Genomic DNA, 24,404 nt, shown 5'->3' on the forward strand with positions numbered 1-24,404 from the left:
AAGCTTCTTACTTGCACAGAACCCCTCTACATTATGCCTGTGCCTATGGCAGACCAGCAGTGGTGGCTCTTCTAGTGAAGAGGAAATGTAATGTCGATTTGTGTGACAGTGATGGCAACACACCATTGATGAAGGTAGATATACCAGTGGTTTTGCAGGAAATGAATTTGATGAAATGCTTAGAAGAAAAATTGGTTAATGCCATTTAGTTATAACTAATGAACAAAACGTGAAATATTTTTCTTGGATTTCCAAAATTTACAATCTATTTCTTGGTTAAAACCAACAGGCTCTACAATATGAGGAAGAGGAATGTGCAATTATTCTTCTAGAACATGGTGCCAATCCAAATGTTCACAACAACAAGGGTCAAACTCCGCTCCACTATGTTATCTTTTATAGGAACACGTTAATACCAGCAAAACTGCTTTCATACAACGCAGATATTGAAGCCAAAAACACGGTATATACATCAATCACTGTTATTTTCAAAATATTTAAAATTTTTCTTAAAATTAACAGTAATGCATGTTAAAAAATACTGATCATAAGCAAATTTTCTTTTTATTAAAATACTAGCAAATGTTGGAAGTTCTCCTCATATTCTTCCTCCTCCTTTTGTAGCTCACGTGTGTATTTAGTTTGCCTCCATCAGTTGAATCCACACTTAGAATTCAAGAGACTCATGCAGAAATCTGAACTTCAAGCTTCTGTGAAGGAATCTGATGCGGTCCCTTTGAGCCATAGTACTGTGTGGTGTGGTGTGCAGGGTTTGCCTCCCACATGCTGGGCACGCATGTTCTTCAGTTTGCTTCTGGCAACTGCAGCACTTACTCCAATCACCTACTTTGCCTCTATAAATGAGGTTACAACTCCTCTTTTTTAATATAGTGTGATAAAGATTTCATGGTGTTTTCTACTGATATACAAGAATATGGACTACATAATATATTATGAATGTCTTTCATATGGGATTAATTGTTTGAATTTAGAATTTGGAAGTTAAATAGTTTTCTCTATATATACTATAAAAATCATGTTCCCATTGGAATTTTTGAAAGGCTGATTAGGTCACTCATTGCTAGAATGGATAAATTATTACTAGAAGTAGATAACTCATGGATTTTGCCAGCTGTACTATGTATCAGTCTTCCGCTTTGTTCCTTAAAAATGCAAATGTTTAGTGCCTTTCATGATGCTACAAGTAATCTGTGTAGATCAGCATTAATCTTGATGATACACAAAATTTCTGAATTAAATTTTTCCTAAAATTATAAGTAACTTTAAGTAGCAATTAAAGTGGATGAGAATAAAAAGAATTTTGGAAAATAACCAAGCATTATGTTACCAGGATTGTCGTTACAAGTGAGAATACATTTTCAATGTTATTTTTATTAGAGTTTATAGTTTTACATAGTAGTTAAATTCATTCCCCCCAAATCTTACATGCATGGAATTCCAGTTGAGTCATTGATTCCCTCTTTTCCATCTGTCTACCCCTCCTCCTCCATTCTCCCCCTCCTATTCTCCTGGACCTCCTTTCACCTGTCTATTTATTTATATTTGGTTGATTCTTTTTACTTATACATAAGGGTGCAATTACCTGTGGCATATTTATATATGCATATAACATGAATTTTAAAGATTTCCTTCTTCATTGCCTTCCCTTTTTCATTATCTCTGTGCCTCTCAATCTTCTTTTTCTACACTAATGATCTTCTTTACATTTTTGATATTCTGTTCTTCATTTCTTTTTCTTTAATTAACTCCAGCTTCCACATATGAAACATTTTACCTTTGAGTTTCTTATTTGACTTATTTCACTTAGCATGATATTCTTGGATACCAACTCATTTACCAACAAATGACATAATGTATTTTTATGGCTGAATTATAACTCCATTGTATGTATGTGCACCAGAATTTCTTAATCCTTTCATCCATTCACAGGTACTTGGGTTAATTTCATAATTTACCTGTTGTGAATTGTGCTACTGTAAACACACATGTGACTGTATTAATATACAGTTACACGTAAAATTTTGTTTTACTAATTTTGGGAAAATACTGAGTCATGGGATAGCTGTTTCATGTTGTGGTTCCCTTCTTAGATTTTGGGAGATCTCCAAACTGTTTTCCAGGGTAGTTGTACTAGTATGTAGTCCCACCAACAGTGTAAATGTGTGCCTTACCCCCACATTCTTTTTTTTTTTAACCAGGGAGAGGGAGAGAGAGAAGGAGAGGCAGAGGGAGGGAGGGAGAGAGAGAGAGAGAATATATTTATTATTATTAATTTTTTCATTTTCAGCAGACACAACATCTTTGTATGTGGTCCTGAGGATCGAACCTGGGCCACACACATGCCTGGCAAGCGTGCTACCGCTTGAGCCACATCCCCAGCCCCACATTCTTACCAGTATATATTACTGTTTGTGTTCTTGATAATTACCATTGTGGCTGGAGTAAGATAAAGTCTTAGTGTAGTTTTTATTTGCATTAACGTAATTGCTAGAGATGTAGAAGACTTTTTTTATATATAGTTGGGAAATTTGTGTTTCTTCTGAGAAATTTCTGTTTAGTTCTTTTGCTCAGTTATTGACTGGGTGGTTTTTTTGTTTGTTTGGAGTTTAAAAAAAATATTTATATTTTAATTCTTATTGGAGACAATACATTGATTTTATTTATTTTATGTGCTGCTGAGGATCAAACCCAGGGCCTCACATGTGCTAGGTGAATGCTCTACCACTGAGCCATAATCCCAGCTCTGTGTTAATTTTTTTTGAGTTGGTTATTTCTTTTTGTTAATCCCCTCTCAGTGGATTAGTTGGAAAAATTTTCTCCAATTGCATAAAAATAATATGTTTTTGTATTGAACTTTCTGACATGTAAGATAAATATCTTTCAACTTATAATAAGAGAAGACACAGGAACAATTATGAAAAAGCAACATAGTTTACTCAGACTCTATCAATTTTAAGCAGAAATTCCTTACATTGGAATCTGGGATTCTGATTTCATAAATAAAAAAGAATCAAGTGGACTTGTATAACATGGAGAAAACTTCCATGTTGCTGGAAAAGCTCTCAGAAATATATTCCTGTAACTTCAATTGTTCACATGTGAATATCTCCAATAAAAAATCAGTGTCAAGTAGGTGTTAAGCAATGGAAAAGATATTTCTGTACTACTGGACATACAATGCACAGTTGTGTAAATTTTCTCGAACAGTAAAACAAGGAATCTTTTCTATGAGGCTTGGTATTACTGGAAAAGTAGACGTTCTTCAGAATATGATTTATACACCCTACTAGTGAGTTGAGAATTTGGCTTGTTAGTGAAATATAATACTTACGTCCTTTACTAATATGTATTAGGGAATGGGTCTATTGGGGTATAAAATACAGTTTATGTTCTAAAGATGCTCTTGGTTGAGGAGGGTTCATGTTACATAACTCCAAGATGCCAGGATGAATGGTTGACAGCAGCAAAGATCCATGGAAACAGTAAATGTATGAAGCAGTTTTAGAAATGCTGGAGTTCATGTGGCCACTCTAGGCAGAGGAGAGGCATCTCAAAATGAAAGAGCAGCATGTACGGAAGCAGAATGGGAAGAGAAGAGAGTGGCTACTCTTAATTTACATTATTATTATATGCTGATGTTCATACAGTATTTTGTAAGGTTAACTTCAGTTGAAAAATAGTAATTTTGTGAATAAACTATATTTGTTGTTTTTCAGAGTGGCCAAACACCACTTTTACTCGCCATAAAGAAAAACAGAAAGATGATGGTAGAATTTTTTATTAAGAATAAAGCAAACATACATGAAGTTGATGATAAGGGAAGGTATAGTACTTTATATTTTTTGGAAAAAGGTTAATATTGTAGTAAAATCACTCAAGTTAAAAATATTAAATTAATGGGAATGACATAATCATTGGAATAGAGTGAAATTTATGAACATACACTAAAATTAAGGAGAAAAGCAATTATTCAAACTGAGCAACACAAATAAGAGTATGTAGTATGATTCACATGCCCTTATGATTATTGGCTGATGATTACTATTTGATTTTGTTGATCACATAATCTTGTGTTAGCTAGAGTTTTCATGTTAGTTTTGTAAAATATAGACTTTTAGTTTGTGCTTTTATTCAGTATTGAACTTTTTAAATTCTCTGCAATATTTCATCTTCTGGTATAGTTTTCTTTTGGAAATGCTGTGTTGAGTACAGATGGACATTGAGAATTATTTTTTCCTTTATATGACTATTTGCTTTAAATTACTTAATTTGTAGAATATTGATTTCAGATTTTTCCTAAGTGACGTCTAATTAGTCTTAACAAATTTTGAACATTTATAATGAAAAAGAGTGTAACATATGCTTGAAATCTGGTTGCAAGATTATACATGTAGCATTGATTTCAATGCCTGGCATATGCTTCTCAGAGTGAATGACTGAAGCAACAATTATTATTAGTATCACCAGTGCTACTGTTATTATGTTATACCTGCAAATACCTTTTTTACTCCTTGACCTTTGGCTGACTGTGAGTTACAATATATTACATCACTCTAAGAAAGAAATGGAGCTTTATTCATTGAAATCTTTGCCAACTCCAGATGAATGACCTCATCATAATTAATGTTCATTGAAGGATTTTAAGTTTGTAACTCTCCCCTTTTGGGACACGTGATTTATTTTTTTATGTGTTTGTTTTCCTTTTAGATTTACAAATGATTTAGAAAGATAAAGATTTGATCTTCCAAGATGTATATGTCTGTTAGTGTATGTAAAGCTAGATGTCAAATTGGTAAAATGTATTACAATGGCTTTTTAAATAAACTTATTAAAATATCTAAATTTGAAGTTATCTCTCTTATTTTAGAACAGCCCTCATGTTGGCTGTGGAACATAAATCAACATACATAGCTGAGCTGCTGCTTCAATGTGGTGTTAATGTGTCTGCTTCAGATAATTGTGGAGAGATTGCCTTGTCTTATGCCATTGCTAGTGGAAATACTGCGTAAGTATTTACATTACAATACTAATCAATATTAGATGTACATACACAATAGTTACACCTGTTGCATCTTATATATGAGGTGAGATTTCATAGCATTACTATGTATGGAACCTTAGTGAGTTAGGACAGTTCATTAGTCAGAAACACTTCAAAGTCTAGCCAAGAAGCAGTGATGATACTTTGATTGGGAAAAGAGAAAGATGGGGAGGGGTAATGGAGGCAAGAAAGATGGTGGAGTGAGATAGACATTATTACCTTGGTACAGGTATGACTGCATATATGATACAATGGTACATCCTGTGAAATCAGAAATGAAAGTTGTTGCAGTTGTGTCCAATGAATCAAATTGCACTCTACTGTCATATATACATAATTAAAATGGATTAGTTATTTTAAAAAAAATAAGTAGTGATGTGTGCATGAGTCACCTTCAAGGTTTGTTCTCTCCTCTATCTTCCCCTCTCCTTTCTTTTTCTTCTCATGCATGCTGGGAAATTTTCCTACCACTGAGATATACCACTAGCTAATATCTTAGGACTTTGTAAACCTTTATCCTTAGGGTTTCCAGCATTATCCAATTCATTTCAAGCATAACCCCTCCTCACAGGGAGAGATAGTATCACACCTATGATTTTATAATTTGCTATTTGAGTCTTGAAATTCCCTGTTTAGCTGAAGTTAGCTATTCTACCATCCCCCTTTAATTTATCAGGGACCTAATGATATCCTTGAAGTGTAAGGAAGATAATTCTGTAGTCAGATGGAGGGGAATAAATAGATTTTTAAATTGTTCCTTTGTCAGTTCTGTTGCTGTGGTGTTTCTGCCAGACCTGGCCCTGCAGTCTGGTAATGAAGAGCTTTTATTTCAAAATATCCTGACTGATCCAATCCCTGAGTCTTCACGGTAACCCATACTTAGACTCAACACTCTTTTTATTTCTCATGCACTTACGCTTTTTTATTCAACAGTTGTTTCCAGCAGAAGCACTCTGCTTTGACAGCTTGGCCTCTAGCTTTGGCCAACAAATACTAAGCACTCTGACCCTTTCCCCCTTTTAGGAACCTTATGTGGAATCCCCATATTAGCCTTGCCCTTTCTGGTGCATTATCCTTTTAGGACTTTGTCTTTTCTGTCATAAAATTAAAATTATTCAAATCTATTAGAAAACTTCAAGTAAAGCTTCAAGTAATCTCTGGAAGAAATCAGAGTTTTCTGTCATCCTGGCTAACAGATCTGTGCCCCAAATCCTTCCATCCCTTGAAATAGATTTCCTTTGACTGCAGCGGGTTCCACATCACTGTTTTCCATGTTGAGTGCCAATTTAGATTGGCACTTCTAGTAGTTTTCCCAAGTAATGGAAATTTCCAAGCTGTTGGAATTGCTGCCTAAAGTTTTCAGCATTTATTAAGGTCTGCCTCAAAAGGAATATATGAAGCAGATTCATTGAATCTAAGAGAGCTGAGCCCTATCATGACTCCTCAGTATCCATTGTGTTAAAGAAAATGTGTTCCAAGTCAGTTGGAGATCAACATGGAAATGTAGCTACACTTATCTGCTGATTCTGTTCAACTAGGTAGAGAAGAAATAGTAGTAGTCCAAGTTTTTGGCATTTGTTAATTTCTTGCCTTTGTTATTATTGATTAGTCTCACAGAGGGGATGATTATATTCTCTAATTTAAGGAGATATTTATAAATAGTTATAAATTAATTGTTGATTTGCTTTGAGTTACAAAGCACAAAGAAAAGCCCAATTGATCATGAAAATTAGGACACAAGCATTTTTAAAAATAATTTTAACTTTTGAATATTAGAACCTATGAAAAATGCACATTAGTTCTAGCTGAGATTGTAAGTAGTTAAGTATGCCATTATTTTACTATTTTGCTTAACATGTTTCAATATTATCTTAGTAAATCTCATAACAACCTGGTGAACTAAAGTGATACTACCCTTATTTTTTAAAAGGCCTTAAGCCTAAGAGAAAGAAGTTGTGCAAGAACAAAAAACTATTTTTTACAGAGACAGGGCATTTTCTGAGTTCAAGCTACACTAGTTAATATATTTACCTGTCCTGTTCTCAATTAATGATCATTTCATCTTTTTTCTTCTTTAACTTCACGCTGTGTGTGCAGTGACACATACATTTACCCCAGCTACTTAAGAGCCTGAGGCAGGACAATTGCTTGAGCCCAGGTATTTAAGATCAGCCTGACCATCATCATGAAATACCATCTCACAAAACAGAAAAAAACATTGTACAAATAATTTTCAAGTTAACAAAATGTTTATAGGGCATACAGATTAGGAGAGCATATGAAAAAGTTCTGATACTAGATCTAAAACATTATAAAGTATTGAATTATATTTGGTCAGTGTTTTCATATGAGTGTTAAAATACCAATTTTATTACTTTTTTCAAATACAGAAACAGGGATTTAATTCTTCAATACATGAAAGAACAATCTAGAACATCAGTAAATTTCAATCCAGGTAAGACTTAAAAAAATGAGTTACTCTTGGTGTTCATGCCCTGTGTAAATAAGAGTAAGAATGTTTGATCACAAAAGAAGAGTGGAAAAAAATAAATGTTCAAATTCCATTCATATTTTTATATCTTTCTTGCTCATATAGAATCCAGGATATCTTAATAATTAACTATAAGAAATTTATCATCTAAATGATATTGTCTGAAGAAATTTTACATTAATTTTGACCCTGAAATTTTATGTCTTTGCAGAAGTAAGAATATTTTTAAATTATACATTCTGTTTCATATATGGTCACATGATAGCAGATTGGACTTGTTATAATGTCAACTGTTAATATCAGTTCCTATTGAGTGCCTACATTAGTGCATTTCACAGTGATATTTCTATACACACATATACAATACTTGAATCCTGATCACTCTCCTTACTTCCATTTTCCCCTCTACTCCCTTTTTCATCCCCAGTTACCTTCCCTCTTCCTTAATGTTCCCTCCATCATTTTCTAGTCATTCTTATTTTTTTCCCAGATTCCACGTTAGGAAGAGAATGTGATAATTGGGGTTTTGTTTCTGATTTTTTCACCTTAACACGATGATCACCTTTTCCATCCATTTTACAATTATTGTCTTTGTTTCTTTTTTAACATTTTTATTTGGGGTTTGAAATATACCATTTCCTGGGCCTTAAAATTTCTACTCAGAAGTCTAATATTTTTCTGATCTGTTTATAATTGCTTTGGCACTTATTATAGATTTCAGTTTACCTTTGGTAATTTTATAGACTATGATTTGGAGAAATACTTTTTGGGCCATGTCCATTTGGTATTCTAAAATCCTATACCTGGATGTCCATAACTTTCACAAGAGATAAGAAATAGTTTCTTTTATTCACTGAGAAAGCTTGCATTGCCTGTAGCCTGTACCTCTTCTCCATTATGTGTACCAGTGATTCATAAAAGTAGTCTGAATTGTATCTAGTGGTTTTGTAATTTGTTTACAATTATTTTGATTGTTGTTGATATTGTCTGAATGTGCTATTTCATCATCAACTTCAATCTCTGATATTTTTTCTTTCACTTGATCTAGTCTATGGGTCTAACTTCAACTGGATATATTTATTTGAGGTATTGAGCTCTTTATTTTCAAGATTTCTAATTGATTCTTTTTCAGAATCTGTATTGAATTGTTTTCTCATGCCATGCATTGTTTTCCTTAATCTACTCAGTTTTTCTTTGCTTCATCTTTGAAATAATTCACTATTTTAACATTTTTTTTGAATTTTATTCTGGCATTTTTTATATTGCATTATCTTTAGAAATAGTTTCTAGGGTAATTAACTATAAAACAGTCATGCTACTTTGCTTTTTATCTTTCTTATTTTTCTATATTGAAATTTGTACATCTTCAAGGATATATATCTTTTCCACATTTATTTGAGTGTCTGCTTAGGAAACTGTTTTCCCTGGATGATGTGTCTTATGCTATCGATTAAATGTGTGATGTTGAATTATTTTCCAAATGGTGTCTCTGTTGTAATTTCCTATGTCCAATCTGTGACTCCTGAATGGTGATAGCTTGCACTGTTAAGTAACAACTTTCTTTGTCAGTGTTGTGAGAGTGGAGTCATGTTAGTGAAATAGTGATATAGGCAGTAGAGTATCTGAAATGCATTTTCTGTGGTGGTTCCTCCATACTTGTCAATAATATGGTGTCTGCAAATATATGGGAGATACCTAGGCTGAGAACCTGCATAAATGAAGATCTCAAACTTGCAAAATTCTGTAAGAGTTTCTTCATTTATTTCTAGTCTTCCTTTAGTGTGTCCAGACCACTGAATTTTAGTCATCTCTTTCCATTACTAAATGTGTGTGTTAGGTTAAAGCTTTTTATCGCTGTTCTTATTTTTAATTTTTTTCAGCACCAGGTTTTATTTTATTTTTTTAGATATGACAGTAGAGTGTATTTTTTACATACATGGGCTACATCTGATTCTATTTAGGATCAGAGAGAACTTTTGGCCTTTGGTTTTTTTGGTATTGGCTTATTTCACTAAGTATAATAGTCTCAAGTTCCATCCATTTACCAGCAAGTGCCATAAATTTCATTCTTCTTTATGGATAAGAAATACTCCATTGTGTATATGTACCCCATTTTCTCTAACCTTTCATCTGTTGAAGCTCACCTAGGTTGTTTCCTTAGCTTAACTATTGTGAATTGGGCTGCAGTAGACATTGATGTGGCTGTGTCACTGTAGTATATTGATTTAAAGTCCTTTGGATATATATATATGTGTGTGTGTGTGTGTGTGTATGTGTGTGTATGTGTGTGTATATGTGTGTGTGTGTGTGTGTGTGTGTGTATAATATACATACATGCCCAACTCTCCATCATGTCAACTTAGGAACTGATTTCCTCAACAAGACTTCTAAATTGCAACAAATAAAATCAAGATTCAACTGGGGTGATAACGCGTTGAATGGTGTTTCCATTCCAAATTCTTAGAGGAATCTCCATACTGTTTTCCAGAGTACTTGCACCAATTTGCAGTCTCACTAGCAAAGTATGAGTGTAACTTTTTTCTCACATTCTCTCCAGCATTTATTGTTCCTTGTATTCTTGATAATTCCTATTTTGACTGGACCAAGAATGGAATATCAATGTAGTGTTGATTTGCATTTTCTAATTTCTAGAGAAATTTAGCATTTTTTCTACTTTTTATTGATTTTATAATTTTTTAAGTGCACGATAACAGTGGAATGCACTACAATCTTTATTACACATATAAAGCACAATTTTACCTCTGAATATAAAGTATGTTTATGTCAATTTATGCCATTTTACATGTACTTTTTTGCACTACAATTCGTTTTTTATTTTTATTTGTTTCAGTTAGTTACACATGACAGTACAATGACCTTGACATATCATACATTTGAACCACATGAGATACAATATCTCATTTTTTTGAGTATACAGGTTGTAGATTCACATTGATCATGCATTCACATATATACACCAATAATAATAATGTCTATTCCATTCTACTATCCTTACAATCTTTCCAACCTCTCCTCTCCCCTCCCATCACTTCTCTCTTCTTAATCTAAGGTAGCACTAGTCCTTTTTTTTCTCACATCTTCATACATGTGGTTTGTATAACAGTGAGGCTCTCCTTCCACCATCCGTGCAATTCCCTTTCTCCCTTCCTTTCCTCCCACCCCTCTTTCCTGTGTATAGGTAATCTTCTTCCCATGCTTTTTTCTCTCTTCCCCATTTTGAGTTACCCCCTTATATCAGAGAAGACATTTGGCATTTGTTTTTTGGGGACTGGCTAAATTCACTTAGCATAATCTGCTCTAATGCCATCCTTTTCCCTGCAAATGCCATGATCTTATTATTTTTTAGTGCTGAGTAATATTCCATTGTGTATATATGCCACATATTTTTATCCATTCATCTATTGAAGGGCATCTAGGTTGGCTCTACAGTCTAGTTATTGTGAATTGTGCTACTATAATCATTGATGTGGCTGAGTACCTGTAGTATGCTCCTTTTAGGTCTTTTGGGTATAGTCCTAGAAGAGGAATAGCTGGGTCAAATGGTGGTTACATGCCCAGTTTTCCAAGGAATCTCCATACTGCTTTCCAAATTGGCTGCACCAATTTACAATCTCACCAGCAGTGCAATTCTGATCAAAATCCCAATGACATTCCTCACATGAATAGAAAAAGCAATTATGAATTTCATCTGGAAATATAAGAGACCCAGAATAGCAAAAGAAATTCTAAGCAGGAAGAGTGAAACAGATGGTGTCACTATACCAGATCTTAAACTATACTACAGAGCAATAGTAACAAAAACAGCATGGTACTGGCACCAAAACAGGCTGGTGGACCAATGGTATAGGATAGAGGACACAGAGATTAACCCACAAAAGTACAACTACCTTATATTAGACAAAGGTACTAAAAGTATGCACTGGAGAAAATATAGCATCCTCAACAAATGGTGTTGGGAAAACTGGAAATCCATATGCAACAAAATGAAATTGAATCCCTCTCTCTCACCATGCACAAAAGTTAACTCAAAATGGATCAAGGGTCTAGGAATTAAACAAGAGACTCTGCATCTAATGGAAGAAAAAGTAGGCCCTAACTTCCTCATGTGGAGCTAGGCCCCAACTTCCTTAATAAGATGCCTGTAGCACAAGAGTTAAAACCAAGAATTAACAAATGGGATGAATTCAAACTAAAAAGTTTTTTCTCAGCAAGAGAAATAATATGTGAGGTGAATAGGGAGCCTACATCCTGGGAACAAATTTTTACCCCTCACACATCAGATAGAGCTCTAATCTCTAGGGTATGCAAAGAACTCAAAACGCTAAACACACACACACACACACACACACACACACACACACACACACAAATAATCCAATCAACAAATGGGCCAAGGACCGGAACAGACACTTCGCAGAAGAGGATATACAATCAATCAATAAATATATGAAAAAATGCTCACCATCTCTAGCAATCATAGAAAGGGAAATTAAAACTACCCTATGATACTATCTCACTTCAGTAAGAATGGCAGCCATGATGAAGACAAACAACAACAAATGCTGGTGAGGATGCCGGAAAAGGGTACCCTCATACACTGCTGGTTGGGTATTGAGCATTTAAAAAATATATTTGCTCACCAATTGTATTTCTTGTTCTGTGAACAACCAGTTTCAGATCCTTTGCACATTTATTGACATCCTATGACCACTAGAAGAGAATATTAACTATATTGGGTTGTGTGTGTGTGTGTGTGTGTGTGTGTGTGTTAAGTTTTTTTATTTTTTTTTTCATGGGGGCAAGTAGTGGGGATTCAACTCAGGGGCACTCAACCACTGAGCCACATCCCCAGCCCTGTGTTTTATTTTATTTTTATTATTTTTGTTGTAGATGGACACAATTTACTTATTTACTTGTTTATTATTTATTTATTTATTTTTATGTAATGCTGAAGATCAAACACGGGGTATTACACCTGCAAGGCTAGTTCTATAACACTGAGCCCCATACCCAGCTCTGTTTTGCATTTTATTTAGACATAGAGTTGCTCAGTGCCTCACCATTGCTGAAGCTGGATGGATCTGAACTCTTGATCCTCCTCTTTCAGCCTCCTGTGCTGGTTTGTTTTGAATTCTTTATATATCCAGAAGACTAATGTTCTGAGGTGCAGGTGGTAAAGATTTTCTCCCAGTTTGTAGGTTCTCTGTTCATGTTCTTGATAATTTTCTTTCCTGTGAGAAAGCTTTTTACTTTGTTTCCTTCCCATTTATCGATTCTTGATTTTATTTGATGCAATTTAGAAGTCTTGTTGAGGAAGTCAGTTCCTAAGCCAAGATGATGGAAAGTTGGGCCTATGTTTTCTTCTAGTGGGTACAGGATGTCTGGTTTAATGCCTAGTTCCTTGATGTACTTTGAGTTGAGTTTTGTGCAGGGATAGGGGTAGGGGTTCAATTTGATTCTGCCACATGCATATTTCCAGTTTTCTCAGTACCATTTGTTTAAGAGGCTGTCTTTTCTTTTAATGTATGTTGTTGGTGCCTTTGTCTAGATTAACAAGACAGAATGTATGTGATTTTTGTCTTTGTGATGTCTTTTCTGTTCCATTGGACATTTTGCCTGTTTTGGTGCCAATCCCATGCCATTTTTGTAGCACTATAGTATAATTTGAGAGCAGATCTTGTGATGTCTGCTGTCTCCTTCACTTTTTTTCACTAAGGATTGTTTTGAATATTCTGGGCTTTTTGTTTTTCCAAGTGAATTTTATGATTGCTTTTTCTATTTCTTTGTGAAATATCATTGACATTTTAATAGGAGTTGCATTAAAACTATAGCATTTTGGTAGTATGTCAATTTTGGTAACATTAATTCTGCCAGTCCATGAACATTTGAAATATTTCATCTTCTACGGTCTTCTTCAATTTCTTTCTTTAGTGTTTGGTAATTTTCATAATAGAGGTCTTTCACTTCTTAGATTGTTTCCTGATTATTTTATTTTTTAAATTGTTTTGAATCCATTGTGATTCATCAGCTGATGCACAATTTGTGTACAGGATCATAATTGATTTATGAGTGTTAATTCTATATCCTGCTACTATGCTGAGTGTGGTTATGAGTTTTAAAAATTTTGTGGTGTAGTTTTGTGTCTTCTACATATAAAATATTGTTGTCAGCAAATAGGGCTATTTTGAGCTCTTTTCATATTCATATTCCTTTAATCTCTCTTTCCAAACTGTTCTGATTAGAATTTCAAAGTTCATATGTTGAATAGAAGTGGTGAAAGAGGGCACCCTTGTCTTTTTCTAGTTTTTAGAAAGAATGTTTCATTTTTTTCCATTTGGAATCATGTTAGTCTTGGGGTTTTTGGTATAGAGCTTTTAAAATGTTCAGTTACATTCATATTATCCCTATATTTTCTACCATTTTGAACATGAATGGATGCTGTATTCTGTCAAATTCTCTTTCTTCAACTATTGAGATAATTATGTCATGTTTTTAAGTCTATTAATGAATCCTGTGTTGATTTCCATAGGTTGAACCATCCACATTTTTACATAATGCCATATTAGTAATTGTTGTATTCTGCTACCTTTCCTATCCTCTACTCTCCCTTCTCCCCTCCCCTCCCATCTTCTCTCTCTACCCCATCTACTGTAATTCATTTCTCTCCTTGTTTTTTTTCCCATTCCCCTCACAACCTCTTATATGTAATTTTCTATAACAATGAGGGTCTTCTTCCATTTCCATGCAATTTCCCTTTTCTCTCCCTTTCCTTCCCACCTCATGTCTCTGTTAAATGTTAATCTTTTCCTCCTGCTCTTCCTCCCTGCTGTGTTCTTAGTTGCTCTCATTATATCAAAGAAGACATTTGGCATTTGTTTCTTAGGGATTGGCTAGCTTCACGTAGCATAATCTTCTCTAGTGCCATCCATTTCCCTGCACATTCCATGATTTTGTAATTTTTGTGCTGCATAATACTCCATTGTGTATAAATGCCTCATTTTTTTATCCATTCATCTATTGAAGGGCATCTGGGTTGGTTCCACAGTCTAGCTATTGTGAATTGTGCTGCTATGAACATTGATGTGGCAGTATCCCTGTAGTATGCTCTTTTAAGGTCTTCAGTGAATAGTCCGAGAAGGGCAATAGCTGGGTCAAATGGTAGTTCCATTCCCAGCTTTCCCAGGAATCTCCATACGGCTTTCCAAATTGGCCGCACCAATTTGCAGTCCCACCAGCAATGTACAAGAGTACCCTTTTCCCCACATCCTCACCAGCACTTGTTGTTGTTTGACTTCATAATGGCTGCCAATCTTACTGGAGTGAGATGGTATCTTAGGGTGGTTTTGATTTGCATTTCTCTGACTGCTAGAGATGGTGAGCATTTTTTCATGTACTTGTTGATTGATTATATGTCCTCCTCTGAGAAGTGTCTGTTCAGGTCCTTGGCCCATTTGTTGATTGGGTTATTATCTTATTGTTTAATTTTTTGAGTTCTTTGTACATTCTGGATATTAGGGCTCTATCTGAAGTGTGAGGAGTAAAAATTTGTTCCCAGGATGTAGGCTCCCTATTTACCTCTGTTATTGTTTCTCTTGCTGAGAAAAAACTTTTTAGTTTAAGTAAGTCCCATTTGTTGATTCTTGTTATTAACTCTTGTGCTATGGGTGTCCTATTAAGGAATTTGGAGCCGGACCCCACAATATGTAGATCAGAGCCAACTTTTTCTTCTATCAGACGCAGAGTCTCTGATTTGATATCAAGCTTCTTGATCCATTTTGAGTTAACTTTTGTGCATGGCGAGAGGAGGGGATTCAGTTTCATTTTGTTGCATATGGATTTCCAGTTTTCCCAGCACCATTTGTTGAAGATGCTATCCTTCCCCCATTGCATGCTTTTATCCCCTTTATCAAATATAAGATAGTTGTAACTTTATGGATTAGTCTCTGGGTCCTCTATTCTGTACCATTGGTCACCGGCCTGTTTTGGTACCAGTACCATGCTGTTTTTGTTACTATTGCTCTGTAATATAGTTTGAAATCTGGTATCGCTATACCACCTGATTCACACTTCCTGCTTAGAGTTGCTTTTGCTATTCTGGGTCTTTTATTTTTCCATATGAATTTCATGATTGCTTTATCTATTTGTACAAGAAATGCCATTGGGATTTTGATTGGCATTGCATTAAACCTATAGAGAACATTGGGTAATATCACCATTTTGATGATGTTAGTTCTGCCTATCCATGAACAGGGTATATTTTTATATCTTCTAAGATCTTCTTTTATTTCTCTCTTTAGAGTTCTGTAGTTTTCATTGTATAAATCTTTCACCTCTTTTGTTAGGTTGATTCCCAAGTATTTTCACCTCTTTTGTTAGGTTGATTCCCAAGGATCTGTCCAATGGTGAGAGAGGTGTGTTGAAGTCACCCATAATTATTGTTTTGTGGTCTATTTGATTCTTGAACTTGAGGAGAATTTGTTTTATGAACGTCGCAGCACCATTATTTGGTGCATAAATATTGATAATTGTTATATCTTGTGGCGAATGGTTCCTTTTAAGAGTATGTAATGTCCTTCCTTATCCCTTTTGATTAACTTAATCTTGAAGTCAATTTTATTCGATATGAGGATGGCCACCCCTGCTTGCTTATAAGGACCGTGTGCGTTGTATATTTTTTCCCAACCTTTCACCTTCAGCCTGTGTGTGTCTTTTCCAATAAGCTGTGTTTGCTGGAGGCAGCATATTGTTGGATTTGTTTTTTAAATCCATGTTACCAGCCTATGTCGCTTTATTGGAGAGTTTAAGCCATTAACGTTTAGAGTTACTAGTGATATATGGTTTGTACTTCTAGCCATGTTTGATTATTTGTCTTTTTTAAAAAATTTAGTTTGTTTCTCCATGATAAGCTTTCCCCTGCCCTCTGTCTTTACTGAGGCACTTCCCACTGTTGGTTTTGGTTATTGTTTTTCATTTCTTCCTTGTGTAGTGTTTTGCTCAAGATGCTTTGCAATGCTGGATTTCTGGCTGCAAATTCTTTTAACTTTTGTTTATCATGAAAGATTTTTATTTCGTTGTCGTACCTGAAGCTTAATTTTGCTGGATACAAAATTCTTGGTTGTCATCCATTGTGTTTCAGTGTTTGAAATATGTTGTTCCAGGATCTTCTCGCTTTCAGCATCTGTTATGAACAAATCTATTGTTAACCTTATTGCTTTACCCCTGAATGTAATCTGATTCCATTCTCTTCTAGCTTTTAATATTTTCTCTTTGTTCTGTATATTGGATATCTTCATAACAATGTGTCTTGGCATTGGTGTACTGTGATTTTGTATGCTCGGTGTCCTGTATGCATCTACAATTTGTATATCCATTTCCTTTTTTATTTCTGGAAAGTTTTCTATAATTATTTCATCCAGCAGATTGCTCATTCCCTTGGTTTGAACCTCTATACCTTCCTCTATCCTGATGACTCTTAAGTTTGGTTTTTTTATGTTATCCCATATCACTTGGATGTTTTTCTCGTGATTTTTTACCAGCCTTTCTGAGTTGGCTAGACTCTTTTCAAGACGATATATTTTGTCTTCATTATCTGATGTTCTGGCTTCTACTTGCTCCACTCTGTTAGTGATACTCTCATTTGAGTTTTTAATTTGGTTTATAGTTTCCTTCACTTCTAGAATTTGATTTTCTTTATAATCTCTATCTCCTGATAAAGATGCTTAATTTCTTCTTTTATCTCTTTATGTAATTCATTTTCAATGTGTTCTTTTACTGTTTGAATCTGCTGTCTCATATCCTCTTTAAGGTTCTATTCCATCTGTCTAAGGTATTTTTTGAGTTCTTTATTTGACCATTTTTCTGATGCCTCTAGGTCCTCCTGAATATTTAGGCTGTCCCGCATTGTTTGTACTCCTTTTCTTCCTTGGTTTCATCCTTTTCTATTTCGTTTTCTATTTCATGGAATAATTTTAGGAGTATTGGTGTTAGTTCTTCTTTAAGGGTTTCGTAGGAATTGCCAGAGAATTTATCTAGTTGTGGACTTTTCTTTATTGGTAGGTCAAAATATCGATCTATTAAAAATAAGTTGCTTCAATAATGCTAGAAATCTCTGGGTTCAGTGGTACAAACCTATAATTCCAACAGCTTGGGTGGCTGAGACAGGAGAATTGTGAGTTCAAAGCCAGCCTCAGCAATGGCTAGGTGCTAATCAACACAGTGAGACCCTTTCTCTCAATAAAATACAAAGCAGGGATGGGATGTGGCTCAGTTGTTGAATATCCCCAAGTTCAATCCCCAGTACCAAAAAAAAAAACTACAAATGAGAAAAAGAATTATGAATATGTATAAATGTCCATGAATCATTCAGGTAACAATTAAACAGGAAAGGGAAAAATATATTTCAAAAAAAAAATAGATCTCAGTGCTTTTGTGGTGCCAGTGATTGAACCCATAACATCATGAAATTGAGGCACATTCTCTGTGAGTGGGCTACATTTAAAGCTGTTGTCTTCCACTTTCAGTACTTTTTTACATCAGTATAGGACATGAGGACATATAGATTGCATGCTGAAGAAGTGTGAAGTCTATAAACATCTTCCACTTATGAGGAGGATTGAGAAAATTGACATCATATTGTATAACACAGTACTAAATGGACCATCCCGCTCCCCTGGGACCAGATAAACTCTTCGTTATGGAATTTAAAAGTCTCAAAAAATCATAGTTTGGGCTGAGGTTGTGACTCAGTAGTATAATGCTCACTTAGCACATGATAAACACTGGATTCGATCCTCAGCACCACATAAAAATAAATAAAATAAAGAAATTGTGTCCAACTACAACTAAAAAATATTTTTTAAAAAAGTTATAGTTTATAAAATTGTCATCAAATGGTCTTTTACATCTACCTTGCCATGTGAAATAAGACTAGAATGTGAATAGCATGCATGAAATGAAATACTCCTTTTGAGTGGTGAATATAAACTCAGTTTATATAGTTTTAATAGTACAAGTCTTTTTTACTCCTCCTCCTTCACATCATCACCATCATTGTCAGCATCATCATCATTATTTATTTCACTGTTGAGATTGAAGCCAGAGCTCCTTCATTCTATGCAATACATTACCACTTAGCTCTTTCCTCTGCCCTACCAGTAGATTCTCACAGAGTAAATGTCTTATTCGTTTGTTGTTGTTGTTTTGTTTTATAGTTTTAATGAAGTGGGAAAGAATTTGTTCTATATGGAGAAACAGTGTTTGGCTCATTCTGAAAGATGAGTGAGTTCATAGCCTATTTAAATATCAACTATTACTACATAACAACTTGCTGCTACCTCTGTAGTGCTTCTTTCTGTATTTCCCTATGACCATGTGGTATGGATAGATAAGAGTGTATAAACTCTGAAGGTTGTTATCTTTCAACACTTTTGTCCCTAGGGGAAGTAAAGTTTTGTTTGTACCACACATAAGATAGAAAAAGTAGCTGGAAGTAAGAGATGAGCATATTTGCTGTCTCCTACACTGGAATGTCTTTGTAAGCTTTGTGTTCCTGATCTGTTTATTGCTTTTCTCTAATTTCTGTAGATGTTTTTTTCCATACATTTGTTGACCATCTGTATTTCTTCTGTGAAGTGCCTGTTGAATTTCTTTGCTCATTTATTAAATGGGTAGAGATGGGTGATGGTGTTATTATTAGTTTTAAGCTTATTATTATTATTATTATTATTATTATTATTATTATTATTATTATTATTTATCCTGGAAGTTAATGCATTTTCTGAGGTGCAGGTGGCAAAGGTATTTTTTCCTATTGTGTTGGCTCACTTTTCATGTTCTGGTTTTTTGTCTTTGCTGTGAAGAAGCTTCTTAATTTGATGGAGCACCATTTATTTAAAATTGATTTCACTTTGTGTTGAGGGGCCTGCCCTTTCAGCATCTACTCTTGGGAGCTTGAGGGCATACAGAAACCCCTCCAAAAACAGATTCAGATAATTGCTTTTGCTATATTATGCAGCAAAACTAGCTTTCATAGTGGCTATGTTCCAATTTACATATAGCAGTCATGAGAGGCCAGAGGGGATACACAACATATAATATTATGGGAGTCCTGCCACCAAGAGTCTAGCAACTGCCTTGTACCAACTGGGGAGTAATTTCTTGTCAAAGGAGCAGGTAAATGGTACTTGCCAGTGTTCTGACAACACTCTGTTCCAAAACATAGTGTTGTATGTTAGGACATCCCTGCTGCACAATGGGAAAGATGAGCATTCCTCCATGTAGATCCAAGGTCAGGCCCACCAACAACTTCTTTTGCTTTAGAGATTTTATTAATAAGTCAGTTCCTGAGCTGATATGTTGGAGTTTTGGGCCTAAGTATTCTTCTATCCAGTGCAGGGATTCTGGTCTAATACCTAAGTAATTGATCCACTTTGAGTTGAGTTTTTGTGCATGGTGGGAGGATTAGGGTTCAGTTTAATTCTACTACATATTGATTTCAAATTTTCTCAGCACCATTTGTAGAAGAGGCTATCTTTGCACCAGTATATGATATTTGTGCCTTTGTCTAGAATGAGGTAATTGTATTTATGTGGGTTTGTCTCTGTCTTCTGTTTCATTGGTGGTCTTACCTGTTTTGTTGCCAATACCATATTGGTTTTGTCTTTATAGCTCTGTAGTGTAATTTGAAGTCTGATATTGTGATACCTCCTGCTTCATTTTTCTTGCTAGGTATTGTTTTGGGTATTCTGAGTCTCTTGTTTATCTCTTTCTGTGGGCTCTGGAAGGGAGAGCATTTCTTTGGGCTCTGGAAGGGAGTTGCATTGAAATTTTATTGCACTTTTGGTAGTATGGTAATTTTGACGATATTAATTCTGCCTATCCAAGAACATGGGAAGTCTTTCCATTCCTAGAACCTTCCTCAATTTATTTCTTGAGTGTTCTGTAATTTTCATTGTAGAGGTCTATTTTTTGTTAGATTGTTTCCCAAGTGTTTTTTTAATGCTGTTTTGAATAGGATAATTTTCCTAATTTCTCGTTTACTTCATCTTTTAGTGGAGTTTAGAAACAAAGTTGATTTATGAATGTTACTTTTGTATCCTGAAATTTGATGAATTCATTTGTGTTCTAGAAGCTTTCTAGTGAGTATTTTTTTTTTGAGGGGATCTTCTTAATATAGAATCACGTTTTCTTCAAACAGTGCTCGTTTTAGCCCTTCCTTTCCTATTCATATCCCTTTAATTACATTCCTTTGCCAAATTGCTCTGGCAAGAGATAAAAGGACCTGATTTGTTCAGCTCTCTATTTATCATTCAGTTGTGAATTTGGTCTTCTGGTGTTTTATTCACTTATGATCTGATAGATTGCAGAGTATTATCTCTACATTTTGTATTTGCTAAGAGTTGCATTGTGTACTAATAGAAGTCGTGAAAGTGGGTATCCCTGTCTCATTGCAATTTTTAGAAGAAATTCTGTCGTTGTTCTCCCTTCATAATTATGTTGTCCTTGGGTGTGTCATGTATAGCTTTTACAATGTTGAGGTATGATCCCTTCGTTCCTATTTTTTCTAGTGTTTAAAGCATGAAAAGATGGGGTTTTATGCAAAAAATAGATGCTGCATCTATTTTGATAATCAAGTGTTCTCATCTCTGTATCTATTTGTGTGATGAATTACATTTATTGATTTCCATTTGTTGAATCAGTGTTGCATTCCTGGGATGAAACCCACTTGGTCATGTGCACTATTTTTTAAAATATATTTTTGTATGAGATTTAGCAGTATTTTATTGAGGATTTTTGCATCTATGTTCATCAAGGATATTAGTCTGAATTTTTCCTTTCTTGATGTATCTTTGTCTGGACTTAGTATCAGTGTGAGATAGGCTTCATTTAATGAATTTGAAGAATTCCCTCGTTTTCAATTTCATGAAATAATTTAAAGGTTTGGTAGAAATTGGCTGAGCATCCATCTGGCCCTAGGCTTTTTTTTGTTGGTAGAGTCTTGATGACTTTTTTATTCTCATTATTTGAAATTAATCTCTTTAAATTTTCTATATACTTCTGGTTAAATTTGGGTAGCTCATGTCTCCTGGAATTTATTGATGTCTTTTAGATTTTCTACCTTATTGGAGTATAGATTTTGAAAAAATAGCCTCAATTTATGCTCTGTGCTGATATTTCCATTTTCACCATAGGTTTTGGTACTTTTCATTTTTCTCTGATAGCTTGGTTAATTTTTATATATTTTGTTCATTTAAAAATTTTTGATTCATTTCTTTTTCAGTTTTTACATCTTGATTTTATCAATTTCATCTTTGATTTTTTTTTTATTTGCTTATTTTAGTGTTTTTCTCTAGGTCTTTAAGATATAATGTTAGATTATTTTACTCAGTAACTTTCTATTCTTTTAATGTATGGGCTCAATGCTATAAACATTTCTCTTAGAACTACCTTCATAGTGTCCCAAAGGTTTTTATATATTGTATCACTCTTCTCATTTACATTTAATTTTATTTAAACTCTGATTTGTTCATCTATCTGTTCATTATTCAATAGTGAATTTAGTCTCCTAGTGTTAGTTTTTTTTTTTTAATTTTCATCTTGTAGATTTCTAGTTTTATTCCATTATGGTCTGACAGAGTTTAAGGTATTAGCTCTATTTTTGGTATTTGTGAAATGTTGCTTTATGTACTAAAATATGGTCTATTTTGGTAAATGTTCCCTGTGCAGCTAAGAAGAAAATGTATTCAGTCATTGACGAGTAAAATATTCTATGCATTTCTGTTAAGTCTAAATTATTTATTGTAATTTTAATTTTATATTTATCTCTTGTTGGTATGATCTTTCTAGTGATGAGAGACACATCTTAAAGTTCCCAATATTATTGTGTTGTGATATGTTTGATTCTCTATATTGAGAAGGAGCTCTTTGATTACTTAGATGCTTCATAGTTTGGAGCATATATATTTACCACTATTATTTCTTTCTGTTGTATTACTCTACTAAGCAGTATGAAAATGGAATTTTTAATCTGTTCTGATGAACTTTTGCTCAAAGTCCATTATATCAGATATTAAAATAGATAACCTTGTTTATAAGATCCATGTGAATGATATGTTTTTCTCATCCTTTCACAGTTAGTCTGTGTATATATTTGTCTAAGAGGTGAGTCTTTTGGAGACAGGCTATTGTTGGGTTCTTTTTTTTCCAAATCAATCTGCCAGTGTATTTGTGTTGATGACTTGAGTCCATTAACATTCAGTGTTATTATTGAGAGATGATTTATGCTTCCTGTTATTTTGGTTCATTTCTAGTTATCAAGTTGAAATAGATTCTACTTTGATTAACTACTCTTTTAGTTTTAGTTTCTGTATGTTTTTATTTGCATATTTTATTTTTTCTTTTTTTTTTTTCAAGAGCTAAGTTACTTTTATTGTATCAATTCAGAGGCATTTAATGTCTGTTTCTTAAGATACACATAACAGTATTCTGGGAAGTGGTGGCAACTGACAATACTACTTATGTAAAAGAATTATGAAAATAACAGCTTGCTACCAGTTCAGGCTTCTGAAAAATTTGCACAGGCAGGAAAATATTTGGCATAGCTCTTTAAACATATTTTTAAAATGGAAAATGTGGAGGGGGAGAAACCCTTTATTGTGAGAGTTTAACCATTTTACTTTTTGTGCATTAGAATTACCTTTCTATGACAGAATTCACTTTCAAATATTTTAAGTGCTCTTATTTATTTGACAAAATTAAAAGTTGACAATTTCATTTTAGACTACATATTCTCAGAAAATTTATCTTCTGTGAAATCTAAGTATGGAAAACACTAGAACATGTTTAGAGACATGTTGCTGAGTTACAGTGAATGGGTTTACAAAAAAAAAAACCCAACATTTCATGACCACAAACACAGACAAGAATATATAAACTTTTGGTAAGGAGGACTTTCTCCAAGTCTTGGGACCAACCTTAGAAAAAATAATTGATTAGTCTTGACAGTGAAGCCCTTAAGGGTATTGAATAAAAGTCATAGGGAAAAAAAAAAAGAGCAATGTTGTATTTTTCCTTCACTGATAAATAGGAAGAGGAAAGAACAATAATTTTGGACTTCTTAGAAACTACAGACTAGATTTCTAACTAAAATTTTCTATTAATCACAAGAAAGTTAAGATCAGGCAGTACAGCCTTTTGACATTACATGTAATTCAAAATCCAAGTACCATGTTAGTGAAGTGCCAGATACATATAAATGCTCAATAATTATTAGATTTATTACTGGAAGAATTAAATGCCTGACTCCTGGCACCTCTACATATAAAAAAGAAAACAGTGAACTGAATGGATTGTACCTTTAATAAACAGACACACGCCTATAATCCTAACTACTTGGGAGGCTGAGGCAGAAGGATCACAAGTCTGAAGCCAGCCTCAATAACACAACAAGGTAGTAAGCAACTTAGTGAAACCTTTCTCAAAATAAAAATGAAAAGGACTGGGGATGTAGCTCAACGGTAAAGCACCCCTAAGTTCAATTCCCAATACCAAAAAGAAAAGAAAAAGCCTAACTTAAGCAGCTATTATTATAAGAACTGTACTGTACATGCTGGTACTGCCTGTAATCCTGGCAGATTGGGAAGCTAAGGCGAGAGGATCGCTAGTTCAAAGCCAGCCTCGGCAATTTAGTGAGACCCTGTCTCTAAATAAAATACAAAAAAGGGCTGGGGATATGGCTCAGTGTATGTTAAAAAGAAAATATTTGTAAATATTTTGAAGATTGTTCATTAAATTTATTTTGAAAATATTTTAATGTTTTGTTTTAATGATTTA

General features: G+C 34.1%; 1 protein-coding gene across 1 annotated transcript in view; it reads left to right on the top strand.

Annotated features, from left to right (window-relative positions):
- Positions 1–24,404, top strand: part of LOC144372195 (uncharacterized) — a 65,628-nt gene that overhangs the window by 36,658 nt on the left and 4,566 nt on the right. The window contains exons 5-9 of the mRNA XM_078035574.1: positions 20–134; positions 290–463; positions 3,738–3,844; positions 4,889–5,026; positions 7,453–7,517. Of these exons, the coding sequence (XP_077891700.1) occupies positions 129–134; positions 290–463; positions 3,738–3,844; positions 4,889–5,026; positions 7,453–7,517 (490 nt within the window). The 5' untranslated portion in view covers positions 20–128. The remainder of the gene's footprint in view (positions 1–19; positions 135–289; positions 464–3,737; positions 3,845–4,888; positions 5,027–7,452; positions 7,518–24,404) is intronic.

This window comes from Ictidomys tridecemlineatus (assembly GCF_052094955.1).
Source record: "Ictidomys tridecemlineatus isolate mIctTri1 chromosome 1 unlocalized genomic scaffold, mIctTri1.hap1 SUPER_1_unloc_3, whole genome shotgun sequence".
NCBI classification, from domain to species: domain Eukaryota; kingdom Metazoa; phylum Chordata; class Mammalia; order Rodentia; family Sciuridae; genus Ictidomys; species Ictidomys tridecemlineatus.